We start from the raw sequence: 20,579 nt of genomic DNA on the forward strand, positions 1-20,579 counted from the left end.
ACACCCATTATTAGCAGCTGTCCTCTATGCACTTGACAACTAACAGGTTAGATTTAGTGGCATCAAGGATCTGTTAGTTGTTCAGGCTAGAGTAACCTGTAAGAACCTTTTGAGTGAGGTTTTACCTTTCCTGTTTCACAACAGCTTAAAAAGGGAAGGTCCGCAATTTAGACTTTTTGATAAATGGACTGATTCTTATATAGTGCTGTTCTACTCTCTTAGAGAAGTCAAAGCACTTTGTCATGGCCATTGATCAAAAACCATTGATCAATGGCCATGAGAACCATCACAGAGAGTTGGGGAAAGGCTGCAATCACAGCATTGTAAGATGGTGAAAGATGTACCCTTGTCCACCCCAAGGATCGGGTCCCCCGACACATAGTGTACGTTGTTAAGTGCCAGGAGGATTGGCAGGATTTATTCATCGGGGAAACCAAACAACCTCTGGCGAAGCGAATGGCACAACACAGAAGAGCTACCTCTCTGATGATACAAACAGTCCTTCACCTTTAGTGAAGGTTACAAATGATCTTCTTATGGCCTCTGACAGTGGACTCATCTCTGTGTTTGTCCTGCTAGACCTCAGTGCAGCGTTCCATACTGTTGACCATAATATCCTATTAGAGCGATTAGAACATGCTGTAGGTATTACAGGTACTGCACTGCAGTGGTTTGTCTCATATCTATCTAATAGACTCCAATTTGTGCATGTAAATGGAGAGTCCTCTTCACACACTGAGGTTAATTATGGTGTTCCACAGGGTTCAGTGCTAGGACCAATTCTGTTTACATTATACATGCTTCCCTTACGCAGTATCATCAGAGGACATAGCATACATTTTCACTGCTATGCAGATGACACCCAGCTCTATCTGTTCATGAAGCCAGATAACACACACCAATTAGTTAAACTGCAGGAATGTCTTAAAGACATAAAGACCTGGATGGCCTCTAATTTAATATGGTATCTAACCAGACGCTTACTCTGGATGCCAGTAACACTGTAGTTTGTGCTTATCAGAAAATATTTTAAAAACTCCCTGAAAAGCCTTCAGTTAATCCAAAATGCTGCAGCAAGAGTCCTGACAGGGACTAGAAAGAGAGAGCAGATTTCTCGTGTATTGGCTTCCCTTCATTGGCTTTCTGTTAAATCCAGAATTGAATTTAAAATCCTGCTCAGGCTTGTATGATCAGGCCCCAGTTTATCTTAACAAGCTTATAGGACCATATCACCCCAGTAAAGTGCTTTGCTCTCAGCCTCCTGGCTAACTTCTGGGTCCTATATAGGACCCAGAAGTTAGTGACGTGAAACATAGAAATGTAAATAGGAAACTTTGTCTTTTAATAAAGTATTTTGCAAATGATACATGTCTATTGACATTTTTTGTTTTTTTGTTTTTTTTTTCAATAAAAAGCAACTGTGCAAAAGAGGTGGAAAATCAACATCATAGTTCAACAGTGTTTCAATATCAGAATCTGACATTGTTTCAATGTCAACAGTGTTAGAAAATATGGCGTCGAATCAATGTCAGCTTTCAACATTGATTCAATATCAAAACCTGACGTTGTTTCAATATTAAAAAAGGGTGCAAGAGTGACGTTAGGTCAACGTCAGATCTCAACGTTGATTCTATGACATGGCCTGATATTGACTAAACATTGTTTCAATGTTTCCTTGCTACCTGGGATGGTATTAAAAATAGTATGGGAGGCAGAGGCTTCACCTTTCAGGCCCCTCTTTCTGTGGAGCAGGTTGTCAGGTTGGATTTGGGAGACAGACGCCTTTTTTAATTTTAAGATTAGGCTTTCCTTGTTTCCTTGTAACTTTCCTGGTTGATGATGCACATAGTTAGGACTGGATTAGGTGACCCCGAATATATTAATATATCAATTATAAGATCAGGCGAATTCAAGCCTTTAATAAATTTGTCTCCACTGTTTGGGCTGATCAGTAATTGGACAGTTTACTAAACTAGATGCAAGAACTGAGGAGAATGTGTATCTCCCTACAGCCCCCTCTGAGCCTGCCTTTAATCATACGTAGTCCTAATGTTAGGCCACAGATACACCACCTCCTTGTCACATTATTATATTTCAGATTCAAGGTTGTTTCAGTGGGGGATGGTTGGTGCAGTAAACAGGGAAGTGTTACCAGACACGTTTGTTGTTTTGTGGGTCAATTACATTAGGTTGAATTCCCGTTCTTCCATTCAGATCTCCAGTTAGAAGCATGATGTGATTTACCCAAGGCCTCATCCACACCAATACCAACTTCCCCCAGTGTCTATTCTTATGTGTAGACATTGTCTTTAATTTTAAAGAGAGCTGTGACATCATCACATCCTGGAGGACCAGTGAATGAGCAGCTCGTTTTGATGATATGTTTCAGTTAATACAAGCACACCAACATCTTTAAAAGATTTCATGAAAAGGGTGGAGGCAGAATGTTCCAGCTGTTTCTCAAAGAAGACTAATATAGTGTATGTACAGTGAGACAAAAATGAATTAACATAAAAACTACTGATACGTTTATAATACTGAATATAATTCATTATGTACTCTATGGAGGCATGTACTTTCTGTTATATTAGCATTGTACAAACTGTTACCGTTGCCTTCTCATTGGGTGTTTAGTGGAATAATTCATTTTTTCCCCAGTTCAATTCAACTATGTCCATGGTTTGAAAGGTAACTACGCTTACAACTGTAGCTCATTACAGACTGCACAGAAACAGCTGAGACCCTAAATATGGAAACAAACTGTGCAAAGACTTCTTGGTCTTTCTTTTGTTTGTATAAAAATCCTGATACAAACAATAAACAAGAGGATCCTTATCACGCAGGTTTTCAGCTGAAATCGATAATGATGTGAGGGGACAGCTCTATGTGCCACTTTACAGCCTCAAAACAGAGTTTATTCAGTTTGAACAGGTACGTATCATATAGAATTAATTTAGACCACAGAATGTCTTGAAATAAAACAACATTGTTTTATGATTTTTTTAATGACAACAAACTATTAACAATATTAAACATTTACTGTCTTAAAATCATACATAACTTATACCTGCTTCCTTGTCTCAAACCATCAGTTATGTGATTAACACTCAGGCTTTTGCCACTGTTTACATTTTACTGCTGCACTGGGTCGTTCACATTTTACAAATGAACAAATTTAGAACTAAAAGATAAAAGTTAGTATGTAACAGCGAATTCAATCATCTGAATTTAACATTTTGAACACAAGTAACCCATGTAACTATATTTAGTAACAAAAATATAACATTTCTGTTATTTCAGTGCTGAGAGGGTTAAGAACTCAAATAGCTTCATAATAAAGGCCCTCGTTTGTCCAAAACACCCCAAAATAACCAGAAAACATAAATAAAATCACTTTAGAAACAGCACGTTACATACAAACCTCTTAGTGCCCATTTACAACTGTTACACAGCAAGTACATAAGCAACAACTTGTCTGTTATTATTGCTTATGTTTAAATATTATTTACAACAAGGACGCCTCAGTTCTAGAATCAGTGAGTCTGGATTAAACAGAGACACTTGGCTCTTTGTCATTTGTATATTATCCAAAACAGTTTTACATTTTTTACCTTAGATTTGAGATTAACAGATGGAATATTGCACAAATTAAAATGCTTTTCAATACGAGTTATTCCTTGAATTCTGTCCTCAGTAACTGTTGTGCAGTGCAAACAGATCACATATTTGTATGATGCAGATGCAATTAAGAGATCGAGTTTGGGACACTTAATGCCGAAGATTCAAACTCTCCCTGATATCTATTCTCCAAATCTCTAAAATCCAGCATAAGTGATGAAGAGCATTCCTCCAAATCTTATTTCATCATTGTTAGTAGCGTAATGCAGAAGAGCACTGTCTAACTCAAAGGTCCAAAATCCCCCACAGCTGTTAAAATGGCTTGAGATCATGTGACTGTGGGTGAAATGTCACATGACTCACACACAGTAAGCCCTTATGTCCACAGATGGAGTTACTGTGATCCTGGAAAAGACCACAACCACCAGGAAATGTTTCATCCCAGGTTAGATGTGATCCCTCTCCTCTTGTCAAAGTGTCAGATTCCAACATTTACGTTTTTCTTTTCACCCACCTGGATTTTCTGCTTGGACAAATGGTACTTCTGTTATTCTTTTTTCAACATCAATGCATTTTTATACTGGAATGAGCTACAGCGCATTTCATGTTAAAGCTCAGGTCTTCAGGTTCACATCTTTTAACTGTTCGATCACAATATTAGATCTAAGTATGCTATTTTCTATTTTTGATGTCCCGCTCTTTACAACCAGCTGCTTGCTGACCTGAGATCAGTTAAAGCTGTGCTCGCTCAAGACCTTTTAAGTTACACAGGCCTTCACTCAGTGGGTGTTTTTTTATTTGACTTTTTTCTGCTTTTTTAAATTATATTTTGTGGTTCTCATTGCCTTAAGGCATTGTAAACGTACACGGGTTTTAGCACATGTGCTGCATAAATAAAATTGCCATTTCCATATATATCAACACAGGTAGTTTACATCCTGTTACAACTGAAAACATGTCATCTTAAGGTAACAGCAGGGACATTCTTTAAAGATCGTACTGACAAGTTGATGCAATGTGTCCAGTATCCCCAGTTTAATCATCTAAGAAGCATTGAGTGCAGTTACATGCAGAAGTCTCAGTCTCTCAGACTCGTGGCTAATGTTGTTTTCAGCTTGCTACAGATCAAAAAAGTCCTGAATCAGATAAACAAGAATAACTCATATTCTGATCTCTGGATTGTGGATTTGTACTGTTTTCAGTTCACATCTATTTCACTGTTACAATAAAGGAGAGTCCAGCAACTCTGTGACAATAACATACATTTTGATTCTAAAATGACCTCAAATGGACACAGCACGCAATTGATTTCTATTTATACAGAAAACACAAGAGGTCGCAGCTGACTCTAATAAAACCCACTACAATTTTTCTGTGTACAGTAATTCAAATACTGATATATTAAAAGATCTACAGATATATGCACAGAATTCTGGGGAAAACATCAGTAGACTCATTTTAAACTCACATTAAGTGGGGAAAATAACTTTGATCCACTTTAAAATGTAAGAAAAATGTTTTCAGTCGATGTCAACATCTCATTTTTTAACATGTCCAGAAGGACATGGAAACTCATTCCAAGCTCCTGTCTGCTTATTAATATGTCATTAGACAGGTTTCTGACGTGGGTTGCTTCGGGACACGTGAGGTGTATAAAATGTGTATCGCCCTCTGAAGTTTCTCAGCAAATATCATGACAGAGAGTGTTTCTTCTCTACAAGTTAGTCTACATATTGGATTCATTTCTTTAGGTTAGGCTAAAATAAACCAGACGCGGTTCTGATTTTTTACATGAACAATACAGTTTTGTTTCTGATAAACATAAATAGTCATAGAAACCTTGATGAGATTCCTAACATGATTCCTCCAGATGTCATGTGTTATCATTTTGATAGTAAACTCATAAATTAGCTACGCATCTCATGCTGACCAAGCACTGCAGTGAAAGCTCGGTCTGTAAGCTTAGCTCCCACAGGGCAGGAAGTTTATGTAACACTAAGAAACCTTAAATGACAGCAAGTTAAAATTGTTTCCATTTTTAATTTTTTTTTAATTTTTTAAACATAAAATGTGACTTCAGTTGCTTTTACAGATGTCTAAATGTAGAGTGGATTCCTCAGAGTGTCCATTACCACGTTCTTCTTTGGTGGCCATCAAACTCAAAGTGCTTTGATTGGTCAGTCAGACTAGAAAAGCACTCTATAAATACCCGTCCATTTCCATCCTTTATTATTCTCATCTGTGTTTCTCTCTGCCTCACTCCTCTTCACGTCTGCCTTTCATGCTCCCTCCTTGGGTCAGAGGTCAGCTATCAGCAGGTCCAGCAGCTCTCTGTAAGCTCGGTAGCTCTTTATAGATGTGATGAGGTGGAAAAACACAGTTTGAGTGTGTATGGGTTGGACCCATCTGAAATAAGAAATACACAAACAAATACATACTTAGCATAACAGCCTGACTGGTATATCAAGTGTGCCCTGGGAAAGATGTAAGGGCATAAGGAATGGTATGGGTTTGGCTTGATAAGGCTCCCTTCCATGTATTTGCATTTAGCTGGAAAAGTGTGTGTGTGTGTGTGTGTGTACCATTGTCCTCAGACCAAGTGAGGACAATGGTAGCTCATCTAAGAATAGGTCTTAGACAATGTTCCCTCTAATGTTTCATGTGTCTGAGCGAACACACAAACTCCCTGAGCGGTCCCTTGGACCACTGTGAGCGACATCAGACGTGTGCACTGTGGTCACACCAGCATCTAATCCATCCAAGTTACATGGTTTATTAAAATAATCAAATTACACCATTTACATTTATGTTAGAATACTTTTAATTAACTGCTTTAGCCCACTTACAATGAAAATTTAAAAAATCTTGTTGATGACCTGTGTATTATGTTAACACTATTGGCAGTAAAAAATAACTTGAACTCCAATTTTGAAAACACAACTTTCTTTTTTTTAAATTTTTTATAAAGCTCTGACTTGTCTTATGAGTGTGAGTCTGTGGTCTGGGGGAGAGTCCTGTAACTCTCTGTCTGCAAAATACAGTAAATAATGACCAATGTTGGGCAATTAATTATATAGTTACTTCTTCAAAAAAGTTACTGAGTTTTGCAAACAACAAAGTTTTTTGCAGCTATTTTTTTAATGCAGCCAAGGCGTTTTTAAATAAACATTTCAAACTATTTACAGAACAATCAGCTGTTCTGCATCAAATTTGATGCCACACAAATTATTTGTGCCACTCCAAAAAATAATTTCTGTCCACTGTGAGATAAAGGAGAACAACAGCCTGATACCTGCAGGCCTGACAACAGGAGATGTATCACTCCTGTAACACCTGTAACATTCAGCAGTCGCCTCATTGTTCTGACACACACAACAAAACTACTGACTACACTACACACTAACTACACAAGATTTGCGCTAAATGTCGCAAATCTCTCACATCTCAAAACACCGCCGTCACTCCTAAAACTTCCCCCTTCCTAAACAATTAAATGCCATGTTGCCATATCATTTTTTGATTGGTCGACATGGTACATTTTTCCACCAATAGGAAAGAGCGGGCTGTTTTTGGTTTTGTTTTTGCTCACAGGTGGAGAGTGCTTTCAAGCGTTTTCCTTATAAAACGCCGTTTTTACTGTTTCTTCCCGCAGTAAATATAAACAACGATAGTATTCAGGAAGAAAACCAAACATTGCAGATATTTTTATCATAACTCTGGTTTTACATGGCCTATCAACACAATTTAAAAACTGGTATAAAGTCCACACTTTTTCCGTCAATTGTTCCGTCTGTCCTGCTCACATCTCCAGTGGTTGTACACTTTGTCATTAACGTGGCTTCACTCCACATCAGCCACGCCACTCTGCTAGCTAAAACACCGGTGCACTGCAAAACACTGCAAAACAGAATTGTTAAAGTTTTAATTTTAATTTCAATTCAGGTTTTTTTTTGTGTGCAACGCAGATTTTCTGTGCGCAGAGACCGTGCCAGCAGTGCGCAATTGCGCACGTGCGCAGCTTAGAGGGAACATTGGTCTAAGAGCTCTTCATATTAAAAGAGAGCCATGCGCTGCTAAAAGGACAGTCTTAGCTTTTCGCTTTACTATGGCAAGTGTCCTGGAGGACAGTTTAGGATTTGATGCCATGTAAATAAAATTACATTAATTTGAGGATGTGACAGTGCAGTATAAAATGTAAAGCATGGTTAGTACCGTATTTTCTGCACTATAAGGCGCACTTAAAATCCTTTCATTTTCTCAAAAATGGACAGTGCGCCTTATAATCCGGCGCGCCTTATGTATGAATTCTGGTTGTGCTTACTGACCTTGAACCGATTTTATGTGCTACACGGCGCTCAGAAATCTGTCAAAAATGTTTCACTCGGACTTTGCTAAGCTACGAAGCCGCACCGCTTGATGGATTGTCGCAGCATTACGGAGCCTCGCGGGGTAATCTGGGTCCTAAACTCCGTCTGCTTCAGGTCCCAAAGTCAAACGAACACTGTGGCAACACTGAGCATTGAAAACTGTCTAAATTCTTTCATCTTTAATAAAATGATCAGCGTTGCTGCTTTACCAGGTGTAACAATTAAGTTTAACATCCAGGCACCCATGAAAGCAGGATTTATTACATTTAACGGAGTTAGAGGTTAGCTGGAAGTTAGCTCGGGAAAGTCCACAGTGCAGACTTTCATCCTCAAGGAATTAAACTAACATTAACTGCATTAACTGTTTAAATTTCACAAAGTCATTTTTACAAAATAATTTTTTCTACTTCAGATGTATTTTCCAGCTCCACATTCAGGAATTATTTGTGAAGTTCACAGCATGAGACTGACAGAGTAGGCAGTGACGGATGTTTTTCTCATGGACTTACTGGGAATCCTAATCTGGTAGTGGTTGAGAACAGTAAGAACCTCCACAGCCTCTGTCTTACTGTCAAACTCCAACAAGCCGGAGATAGTCTTAGAAGAGGCTGAAAAAAGAGACTGAACATTAAAAGGCAGGCGATGACCACATTCATGAGACTTCATCTGTTCAATCAAATGTCTACTTACGTTTGGCATCAAACATCTTAAATTTGACAAAGCCAGGCAGATCATGCTCCGTGCACAGCTACAGAAACACAGACAGCAGCGTGTGAGCAGTTCTGCACTAGGCAACAATTAAATATACAACTTATCAGCATTTGTTATACAATGTGGGAGTGGATTTCTTTATGGCAAAGACTGCTCAAGAAATCAGGCTCAACTCAAGAGAGGATCTTTGGGCATTTAAGGATATCTTGTTAATTCAGAAAAACAGGGCAGTCTTCTTAATAAAAAGGTTTTTTTTCGGAATTTCCAAGTTAATAATCATATTAATTCAGGAAAAAACAAGAAATTATGAAGTAGATGGATTACCCCTTTGGATACATCTCTGTATGATAGGATAGAAAATGTTTTGTGGAGGTTTGGAATACCTTTCTTTACAGTTACACAGAAAAGACGGACAGTGAACAGACAGAAGTACTTTACCCTCAGTAAATGATCCTGTGATATGCACGGAGGAACGTTATAGTAGTGCAACACTGCAGATGGAGGCTGGATGATGTTTTTGGAGGCTTGTCCGGCACTGCTAAAGCGATTGTTTCTGGTCATAGCAAAGTCCTTATAGCTGCTGCTGCCATCCTCTAACTCAAAAACCTGGCTGGGGATTACTGCGTGCTGCTTCGACACACTGCAGAAACCAAAAACATGCATAACAAATCTACTGATCATAAAATAGTCAAGATAATATACACAGAAGTAAAGAAGTATATGGTGCCAAATTGCCTCAGTGCGCTTTATGTTGTAAGATAAACACAAAAAAAATAAAGGAAATCCCCCAACAATCATATGACCCACTAAAAGGAAGCGCTTTGGCGACAGTGGGAAGGAAAAACTCCCTTTTAACAGGAAGAAACCTCCGGCAGAACCAGGCTCAGGGAGGGTGGCCCTCTGCTAGGACCGTCTGGGGGTGAGGGGAGGAAAACAGTGAGTAGAAGGATTTTAAATTTGACTTTGGAGATAACAGGATCAAATAATGAGAAGCCAGTATGGGCAAAATATGCTCTCTCTTTCTAGTCCTTTTCAGTAATCATGCAGCAGCATTCTGGATTAACTGAATTCTGTTCAGGGAACAGTCCTAAAAAAACCTGAATTTTTGAGGGAAGGTCTGATAATAATGAATTTGCAGAAGAGGATTAGGGTCACTGGAAAAAAAAAAGTGGGCATGTCAGAATTAAAGTCAGAATTCAGACTTATTTCTCAGAATTCTGTAAAAGAAGAAGAAAAAAAGACGTGCCCATTTCTTTTTCCCAGTGGCTCTAATCCTCTTCCATATGAATCACAGAAGTCCAGCTTAGAAGTAATAAATAAATGAACTAGTTTTTCAGCGTCACTCTGAGACAGGATATTTCTAATTTTAGAGATTTTGCACAAATGAAAGAAAGCAGTCTTACATATTTGTTTAATATGTGCACTGAAGGACATGTCCTGGTCAAAAATGACTCCAAGGTTCCTCACAGTGTTACTGAAAATTTTAGCATACATTTTCACTGCTATGCAGATGACACCCAGCTCTATCTGTCCATGAAGCCAGGTAACACACACCAATTAGTTAAACTGCAGGAATGTCTTAAAGACATAAAGACCTGGATGGCCGCTAACTTTCTGCTTCTAAATTCAGATCAAACTGAAGATGATGTCCTTGGGAGCATGGTGTCTAACCAGATGCTTACTTTGGATGGCATTACCTTGGTTATGCACGGATATGTCTTCTAATGATGCTGCCTAAGGGAAGCATGTATAATGTAAACAGAATTGGTCCTAGCACTGAACCCTGTGGAACTCCATAATTAACCTCAGTGTGTGAAGAGGACTCTCCATTTACATGCACAAATTGGAGTCTATTAGATAGATATGATACAAACCACTGCAGTGCAGTACCTGTAATACCTACAGCGTGCTCTAATCGCTCTAATAGGATATTATGGTCGACAGTATCGAACGCTGCACTGAGGTCTAGCAGGACAAGCACAGAGATGAGTCCACTGTCAAAGGCCATAAGAAGATCATTTGTAACCTTCACTAAAGCTGTTTCTGTGCTGTGATGAGCTCTGAAACCTGACTGAAACTCTTCAAATAAGCCATTCCTCTGCAGATGATCTGTTAGCTGTTTGACAACTACTCTTTCAAGGATGTTTGATATGAAAGGAAGGTTGGAGATTGGCCTATGATTAGCTAAGACAGCTGGGTGAATAGATTCTTTTTAAGTTACGGTTTAACGACTGCCAATTTGACAGTCTGTGGTACAAAGCTGATTATTAGAGAGAGATTGATCATATTTGAGATTGAATCTTGATCTTGGAAGTAAAGTGTATTATCAATACTACACTTGCACACATTATTAAAGATATGCACATTGTGTGTATATTGATGCACTTCTTACCAGACATTCAGTCTTTTACCAAACACCTTAATGCTGTTGAGGTGTGTGATGGCCCTGTCCACAGCATACTCATCTCCCATCTCAACCAACGCTGTGCCAGGAACACTCTTCATAAACTTAACCTATAACAAGCACATAGATAACAGCTGTTCTAAAGAGGTACCATACATTGTGAAAGCAGTGTACATGTTTTACTGATGTAAACATTCCTTCATGTTAACCATTAGAAGACACAGCGTACATTAGAGGAGATTTGGAAGGCTATATAAAGTCAGTCCTAAGGAGGATATTTTACGCTTGTGCTTTTATGTGACATCAGGTAGTAATTTGCACATTCCACATTGGAGAATATAGCTATTCTGACTGTGTCATGAAATCAACATATTCTATGAGAACACTGAATGGGTTTGATGTTTGGGGAAGTTCTCTAAGTGTTACAGGAGCAGCAGAATCTATTCGTTATAAGGTAGGGATGAGGAGATCATGGAAATATTATTAAAGTGCTGGAAGTAATTTATGGCATACCGAAAGTGAACAGGAGGAGGCAGATAATTAAATTCTAAAGTTAAAATTTCAATTGTATGAGAAAACAATGTAAACAATCTCTAACATCACATTAAAAAGGAGAATCAGATCTATGTTTGGTTTGGTTTGGTTTAGTTTAGTTTGCAGGGGTACATCACATGTCCTGACATTAAACAGAATTCAGTGACACACAGGCACATGAATGGATAGTACATTTCTAAATAATACAGTAGGTGTCGATGTACAGAGGTCTAATCCTATTCAATATACTGTCATTTACTTGTGAGTAGGACTAAAGGGCCAGGATATGATAGACACAAACACACAATTTCTGAGTTTGCTTCCACTCGAATCTTTTCATTGTTTTTACTAGCTTTTCCCATCCAGCACAATTTCTACAACCTAATTATGCAAATAAAACTAACAGCTGTTGCCTTTGTTTCTACAAAAACACGCCAAAGACACATGAAGAATACACAAACAAACACTTACCTTCTCAATGTTGCCGTAGAGGCAGAAGAGGTTGAAGATGCGGGTGCAGTTCATCTTGGATGGATGGAGGCCACTTACCATGGCAACAGAACTGGGGGCATGGCCAGAGTATGACGAGGATGACTGTGGTAGTGGATAAGACACCATGTCTGGAACGTCCAATGAGGTGAGCTTGTACCTGCTGTTGCCGGGCAGTGGCAGCAGGGGACATGGTGGACCTGGGAAGGCACACATCGAAACAGTCACTGTCTTGCAAGAACAATGAAAGGCTGTCTGCACCAATCCAATTCTGAACCACTTCATGCACCGCAACGCAGGTGAATAAGTGAGCGCACACTCACAGCCAACATGTCATTGGCATGGAAGCTCTTTACTGTGAGTGATGAATCGAAGTACGCCAAAGTAAACTGTGGGGTGACCACCACAACGATAAATGTATCAACAAAACTAATCAGACACTTAAATCACCCCCCAACCAAGCAGCAACATAGGAAGACAACTGAAAATGAGAAAAGGATTGATGCCCTGTTATGATGTTGGATGATGTGCCCTAGTTTTGAGACGTGTCATCATCTCTGGATCAGTGTTGGCTTAGGCTAGTGATGGTGATGTGGGAATGTCAGTCTGCTACATCAGATACAGGTATGGCTGATTGAAGGTATGCCTCTACAAGTGCGCACCCTCTGTTTGGCTGCCTTTTCCTTAGCTGTAGCCTGGATCTTGTTATAAAAGCAGTGAATGTATAACAAGATCCAACATCTGCAGACGAAGGTTTTGGCCTGTCTCAGCAATGCAAAGCCTCCAGCTTCCAACATCAGCATAAAGAAGAGGAAGCCACTCTCATTGCTTAGTAATGACAACAACATTGTCACCCTTCAGACAGACATGTGTAGGTGCAAGGTTTTGCTAAACCAGAAAGACTATCATGAGAAAATTTTGTCACTGCTCAGTGACAAAAATACTTATGAGCCCAGGTAGTGGTCTCAGAAGAGGGTGATTGATTGTCTGAAACAGGAAGAACAGGGCGATGCTATTGACTGGATCTCATACCAAATGCTTTATCCTGGGGAAGCTACACCAAGCTGTATGGTTTACTGAAGACACATAAACAGGGTGCACCTTTAAGACCAATCTCAGTGAATTTTATCACGGACCACATTAACTCAGTGGACCAACAAATCAACTTCACCAGGGAGGATATGAAAAGTGGCAGGTTAGCCTTCTTAGACTTTGAAATTTCCATCAGTAATGGGGGACATCTAAAAGCTGATGTGTACCGGAAACCTACACAGACGGATCAGTATCTAAGGTTTGACTCTCATCATCCACTGGAGCACAAACTGAGTGTCATCAGGACGCTACAACACAGAGCGAACACCATCCCAACAGACACAGCGGCCAGGGAAGCAGAAGAACATCACATCAAGAAGGCCCAGAGAATGTGGTTATCCCAGCTGGACATTTGTCAAAGCGGGGAAAGCTCCTAAAGAAAGCTCCAGCTGATCCAGGAGAGAAGGACAACCGCTGCCTAAGCAAAAACCTTTAGTAATCTCTTGTTTGTCAGAAGTATCGGAACAGCTGAGGTGCATGTTCTCTAAACACTGCATCTCTGTGGCTTTCAAAGGATACATCTTTCACCATCTTACAATGCTGTGATTGCAGCCATTCCCTAACTCTCTGTGAATGGTATTCATGGCCATTGATCAGTTGCCCATTTTGCCAATGACAATTTACAAAATAATAACCATGAAACTGACCTTACGGCCTATTGTTAGTCGGTGGTGCTAGTGTCTGTCATTATGCAAATGTACCGTTGGGGAAACCTGCAGTCAGCTGAGACTGAAGAAGTCACTTGAACTTTCTCCCACTGACAACGCTACATAGAGACGAAAAGAATAGACTTTTGGGGATTTCCTTACCTGGATGACTGAGCATGCATCAAGATATTTACTTGGACATTTTCCTACTAACTCCTCTACTGTAGTTCTGGCAGCACTAAGTGCTTGGAGGGAGTTCTTGTTTGGAGAGCGCTCGTATTTAGCTAGAGGAGCTCAGTTTGCTTAGAAAACAAGAGTAATTGTGCTGGACCAGGCTTCAAACCAATCACTGTTCTTAGAGGTCTTCCTCCCAAAGGTAGCAAAGGCTATTCTATTTTCTGAGTTGTGCTGTTGGGCTATAGACAAAGATTTTGTAATTTTGGGGGGATCTTGGCAAATTCATCTACTACTACTGCATCTGGGAATCAATGCAACCTCAGCTTGCAACACACTAGTAAGTGGTCAGTGGTCAGCTACGTTCTTTGCTCTTGAAAGTATCTGAATTAGCTAGGGGCATTTCGTCCACCTGTCCACCTATAGATGAAATCACTGACTGGCAACTGAGTATATCATTCCGATGACAAAAAAAGTTAGAAAGTTAGACATATTTAATCTTTCTCAAAATATTTCTCTAGGCAATTTGAGTCTATTTATTGTTAAATTGCAGCAAAGAATAAAAACCCTGAGAAGAAACTGTACTGAAAACATCTCAGCTTGATTTGAAATTAATTTTTGTCTGTGTGCTCTACAGAGTGCTTTTTAAAATTTGTTGATTTTGTTGATCTTTACTTCTGAGAAGTAAAGATGGGCAAGGGTCCTAACCCAAACCCAGTCATGTTACTGACCTGTTATAAGTGAACCTAATTGGTTGCAAAATATTCCTCCAGCTGTTTCCTTTTAGCATTTTATTGCCCCATCCCAATTTTTTTTCATATGTTGCTACTATGAAATTTCAAATACAATAATATTTCTCTTAAAATGGTAAATTTTCTCATTTTAAACAGTAGATATGCTTTTTATGTGTAACTGTGAAGATGCAAGGAGCAGAGATAATAATTCAATTCATTTCAATTCAATTTTATTTATACAGCGCTAAATCACAACAACAGTCGCCTCAAGGCGCTTTATATTGTACAGTAGACCCTACAATAATAGATGCACAGAAAAACCCAACAATCATATGACCCCCTATGAACAAGCACTTTGGCGACAGTGGGAAGGAAAAACTCCCTTTTAACAGGAAGAAACCTCCGGCAGAACCAGGCTCAGGGAGGGGCGGGGCCAGCTGCTGTGACCGGTTGGGGTGAGAGAAGGAAGACAGGATAAAGACAAGTAAGCTTAAGTATCTGTGGTCAACCGTGTTGGGGAGTAACGGAATACATGTGTTACGTATTTAAAATACAAAATATGAGTAACTGTTTTCCGTTACAGTTATCGTTTAAAAAGGTGATAATTAGAATACAGTTACTTTGTTGAAATAACTGGATTGCACAGCGGTCTTTTCCTGTTTCATATGCTAGGCTATCCCCTCTCTATCCCCTTTCTATCTTTGGTAATTCCACGCATTGCCGGAAACCCAAACAAAACACGAAATAAGAGTCTCTAATGTAAGCGTCCTGTTAATGTTGGTGGCGTCAGTTACACAATGGACCCAGAGCCAGCGCAACGTGCCAGCAGTGCACAGGCAGGAATGCATTTCTAACTTGGAAATTCCAACACCACTTCACATTTAAAGAAGAAAGGGATGAAGGGCGAAATCTGACCGTGCAAACTCTCTTTGCCAACAACCAAGCTGCTCTCAGCGTCAAAAGACTCCAACCTAAAGAAACATCTGGAATTAAGTTCTTTTTTAAAAACTAACGTTAGCCTGCTGCAACTAACTTGTTTTAGTTGTGATAGCTACCTGGGTTATGTACCACTTAAGTATCTTTGATGTACTATTGCTGTGTGATTTATTACTATTACTGAAAGCTACTCACCACCGAGCTAACATTGTTAGCTGCCGTTAGCTTAGGTCTACCTAGAAAAGAGCTGAGGAGAGCCCTGGATGGGCGTCACCTAGCAGCCATTGTGCAGAAGCCACAGAGGGCTGTAGCGGCGAGCCCGCAGGCTCCACCGAGTCTCGGGCCCAGAAACCCAAAGGCCATCCACGCCCCAGACGGGGCCCGACAGACCATGGAGTCTGGGAGTGAGCCACTACATACCTGAGCACCCAGCCCTGGACACCGAGAACCAGCCACCAGCAGGTGGGGGCACCAGCCACTGGCAGGTAGTGTGGTGAGGGGAAATATGTTCTGAGAGAGGAGGAGTCTAAGACCCGACCTGACATATAGACAAAACAGGTAGATTTTGAAGCATCAAAGAGAGAAACCAGGTCACTGTTGCCATGTGCTTTGCCAAGAACTTCACAACAGTCGAAAGGAAGAACTCATTTTAAACACAAAAAGCTGTCTTCAGCAGAACCAGGTCAGACACCTGGCAGATGACAGAAAGACAAAACATCAACTACGAGAGAAAGAAGGCAAAGAGTTAACCGAGTGTCTTTTTTTGCCATCAAATGAGTTTTTATTTTCTATTTAATTGTGATTATTCCTATCTTTGTACTGTGCATTGTGTCTTCATGCTTGTGAAAGATCCTTTATAAAAAATCCTTACTTACCATAACCATTATCACTGTAGGACGATGGGTGTTCTCCTAAAATGGCCTGTCTCTGTCTGCCCTTTCCACGGTCTGAAATACATACAAATGCAGATAACACAAACAAATTATCTGAATGCGAGAAGATTTTACATATACTGATTTAAATGACATTAAAGAACACTTGGAAAGTGTCTCATTCATTCACTGCCTCTTTAGAGATCTGTTAGTACCAATCAAATGGTCCATTAAGGCCGAATGCTTGAACAGGCTGGATCTGACTGTCTGACTGAGCCTATGTTTGGCAGTGCTTATGTGCTCCCAGATCTCAGCGATTAACTTGATGATTAAAGTCTTAATGTGTGACAAATAAATAATACTCTACTTCATTATACTGTTTGACAGACAGTCACAAAGTAAAAAAACACAACCAGAAGACAAGAGAAAGTGTCCTCCACTAATCAGAAGGCTGACAGTTCAGTTCCCAGCTCCAAACAAGCAAGTTAATCCTAAAAACGGAAATACAGGAGATTAACAACAAGGTGGAAACCATAATTCAAGAACAGGAAGGCCAGATTAGAAACCAGAATCAGAAACCATCTAAAAGAGCCGGGTTTCAGATGAAACCCAAATAAATGCACCAGAATGATGAAAATAGTAAAGAATTCAAAAGAAATGGAAAGTGTACCACATCATCTATCAGACATGGTGGAAGGCAGCAATGAACGACTGCCAGTGGAACAGGGTCACCGGCGTTTATTGATGATGTGTCTGCTGGTAAAAGTCTGAATTGTATGGTGCTAGATTCTCTGCTCAGGTTCAGTCAAATGAATCTACACAGCACTTCACAGTACAAATGGATCCTGCCAAAGAAACCCAAGAGTGTCTCAAAGCAAAGAAGTGGGAAACTTTTCAGTGGTCAAGTCAGTCACCTGATCTCCACCCGACAGAGCATGTTTTTCAGTTACTGAAGGAAAAGAGACCAACAAAAAAGCAGCAGCTGAAGTTGGCTGCTTTAAAGGCCTCACGGAGCGTCTAACGGGAGGAGACAGTATTTTGGATTCTTGACTATATCTTTAAAAATCACAGCCAGTTATTAACAGTGCTACATTTAAAATGATGCAATGCTGCAATTTTGAGTTTGATCAATCAAGACTCACATCTGGAGCATTCATGAAACAGTTCAGCTGAACTCTTTTTTAAAGCTGGATTTACAGTTCGACAAAAAGGCCTCCTGTTTCTTCCAGTGTTCAAATTCCTGCAGAAACATCACAGAGGAAATCTATTTCCTCCATCTATGTTTATTGTGGGATTCATTTGGAACTGAGGGGTAGCATCTATCTGATACTGTGCCCATGAAAGAGAACGACACACAATCCTGCAGAGCCCTACGGCCACGGCAGATGTTGCTAATAGCTGAGATCTGAGACACTAACATGCCACTTCTTTGGTACAAATCTCTACCATACAGATTCACCGAAATATTGCCCTGGCTTTCCTAAATATTACATTATATTACAGTATTATAATAAATATCATTATGACATTTTCTTGGACTGGGAATAACACAGACAACTAAGAATGCTGCTGCTTAACATGGTCAGTTTTTAATACATCAGATAAACTCTCAGTTTTAACAGCTGTAAATCCACATGAGCACAACAAGCATGCTCAGTGGCAGACTACATGTGAAGGTTATTAATGTCCTTTATATGCCTTCATTGTGTTTCCGGTTGAGTTGAGTTGGCCAAATTAAAACGGTCACGCTTTGCACATGACAACTCATGGAAAATAAGAATATTTTAACGATGCCATCTGTCATGCAGAGATCAGAATTTCAAATGAAAAAGATCAGAAATGCCTGCCCTGAAGAAATGTGAGGTTTCAAAGTGAAATGAAGAGCAGCTGCTGATTTTCTATAGTAGTTTTTTGTGTGTGTTTGTGCACATTTATTTCTATTTATTTAATCCCAGCTGCTCCCAAAAAATAACAACAAAACTACTTATGATGGTAATGGAGGTGAAAAAATAAGAAAAACAGTTTTGTGGTGGTTTTATTCAGAGAAAAGCAGGAAAAACAATACAAAAACATGTGAACAGAGATAAGAAAGAGACAGTACCTGTGAGGCATCAAGCTTTCTCTTTTTTCTCCCTCAGCACAAAAGAACATCAACCTGCATTACATTATCATCACAATGATAAAAACATGACCATTATCAAAACAGAATGAGTCACTGGCTCTCATCCATCAAAGCATCACATACTGTATATACTACATACATGTTGGAGGCACACTGACATGACACAGACTTTCTGATGATCGGTCCCATACGTACCGCCAGGATAGCGTCTTATTCACAACACGCCTGTCTGCAGTGCTGTGTATCAATCACTGTGTCACATGGCTGAAATATACACCCACTCAGGATAGTGGAGAAAAACTGGACTCCATTTCAGTGAATCAAACTGGGATGGCGTTTACTTTTCACATGAGGCCAGGTAGGTTTGGATATCTTTTTTCCCCATGAATAAATGAAATCGTCTGTTTATATCTACTGTATTTTTGTCAACGGCTAAAATTTGCTTGACAATCTGAAACATTTCAGTGAAGCGAAGTCAAGTAGGTGACAAACAGTTGTTCATTACACTGTAGAAATACACACCGCAGTGAAATCAAAGAGTTCACAGTATTGTGTGACCTATCAGATCATTAAAGCAACATACAACACGTTTCATTGCAACTTTCCTTTGACTTAAAGAATAAATTCTCAGCTCCCAGATGGAATGGTGTTCAATTTATAATATAAATAATTCACTAACTATTTTTGTCTTCTGGGAAGAATTTAACAGTAAAATACTCTTTTTGCTTTTCCCTGCTAAGCTTACCAGATTTAGATCATTTTGTTTTGCACTCTGAGCCTGCTTGTGTATTAAAGTATCTGCTATGATGATAATGATAAGCTCAGTGTGCATCTTTGCCGAGGGTGACACTGATTGCATGATTTTGGATTGTCTGACAACAGGCAAAGATGTTGTGAGAGGATCTGTAGTTGACAAGCCAAAACAAACCAGTCAAACATCTGACTGTATTGATTGCAGCTTATGTATGTTTAAATATCTGTCTGTACCCTCCTCCTCCTTAACCAGGGGGCCAATTAGAACAAAACCTTAAACGCACATCGTCACACCTACACCTGCTGATGTTTTGTTCTCTGTTTGCGTTTGTTAAATGTTCAGCTTACATTATATGAAAATCACACATACGTAACATAAGAGTCACCCAAATTTCTGTCTGTGATTGAATTTTGTTGAAGTCTAAATACAGAATTAAGAAGTTTTTTAAAGTGCTGCTAGCGACTTACAACAAAAATATATGATACTGACATTTTTATAGAGAGTAAAGCTGCTTTTGTTGTTCCCTTCTTCACAGCAGAGGGATCCACATTTTGATTTGACACTGATTTTTCCACTGGATGCTTTTCCTGATGCAGCTCTCCAACAGAGTTGCACCTCCTCCCAAGATAGAGGATCCACTGGATGCTAATCACTGTGCTATGATCCAATTTCTTTCATGGACAGTATATTTTTACAATCATGTGATCTCACAAAAGCGAATCAACATCTAACATCATGTCCTCTTTATGATCGATTAATAGTAGCAGCAGTTATTGGATGAATGGACTTCAGAAACTGGAGAAGGGGATTCTCAACATGCATCAGATACCATCTACATGGGAGTGAAGCTGTTAATAATTGTATCATGCACTCCCAGATTTGGTCTGAATACAAAATGAAGAACATCAAGAGACAATTTCACCTGTGATCCCAGGTGAGCCAAGAATGGTCTCTCCAGCACATTAATTACACAGGATGTGAGGACAAGTGGTCAACAGTCATTAAGCTTAGGTGTGTGGTTCATTAAGTGCACTGCAGTTTGTAGACACAAATCAAACATGCAAAGTGTCCATAGCCTCATTTGTCTACCTTTGCAACAACTGTGGTTGCTACAGGTTGTTGTTT

General features: G+C 39.5%; 1 protein-coding gene across 1 annotated transcript in view; it reads right to left on the reverse strand.

Moving 5' to 3' along the window:
• Window positions 1-2,910: 2,910 nt before the first annotated feature.
• Window positions 2,911-20,579, reverse strand: part of LOC134639727 (heterogeneous nuclear ribonucleoprotein L-like) — a 59,501-nt gene continuing 41,832 nt past the window's right edge. The window contains exons 8-14 of the mRNA XM_063491100.1: window positions 16,582-16,653; window positions 12,106-12,323; window positions 11,089-11,210; window positions 9,135-9,336; window positions 8,676-8,733; window positions 8,495-8,593; window positions 2,911-6,024 (exon numbers count right to left, since the gene is read on the reverse strand). Of these exons, the coding sequence (XP_063347170.1) occupies window positions 5,969-6,024; window positions 8,495-8,593; window positions 8,676-8,733; window positions 9,135-9,336; window positions 11,089-11,210; window positions 12,106-12,323; window positions 16,582-16,653 (827 nt within the window). The 3' untranslated portion in view covers window positions 2,911-5,968. The remainder of the gene's footprint in view (window positions 6,025-8,494; window positions 8,594-8,675; window positions 8,734-9,134; window positions 9,337-11,088; window positions 11,211-12,105; window positions 12,324-16,581; window positions 16,654-20,579) is intronic.

Source organism: Pelmatolapia mariae, linkage group LG13 (genome assembly GCF_036321145.2).
Source record: "Pelmatolapia mariae isolate MD_Pm_ZW linkage group LG13, Pm_UMD_F_2, whole genome shotgun sequence".
In the NCBI taxonomy this organism is placed as follows: Eukaryota; Metazoa; Chordata; class Actinopteri; order Cichliformes; family Cichlidae; genus Pelmatolapia; species Pelmatolapia mariae.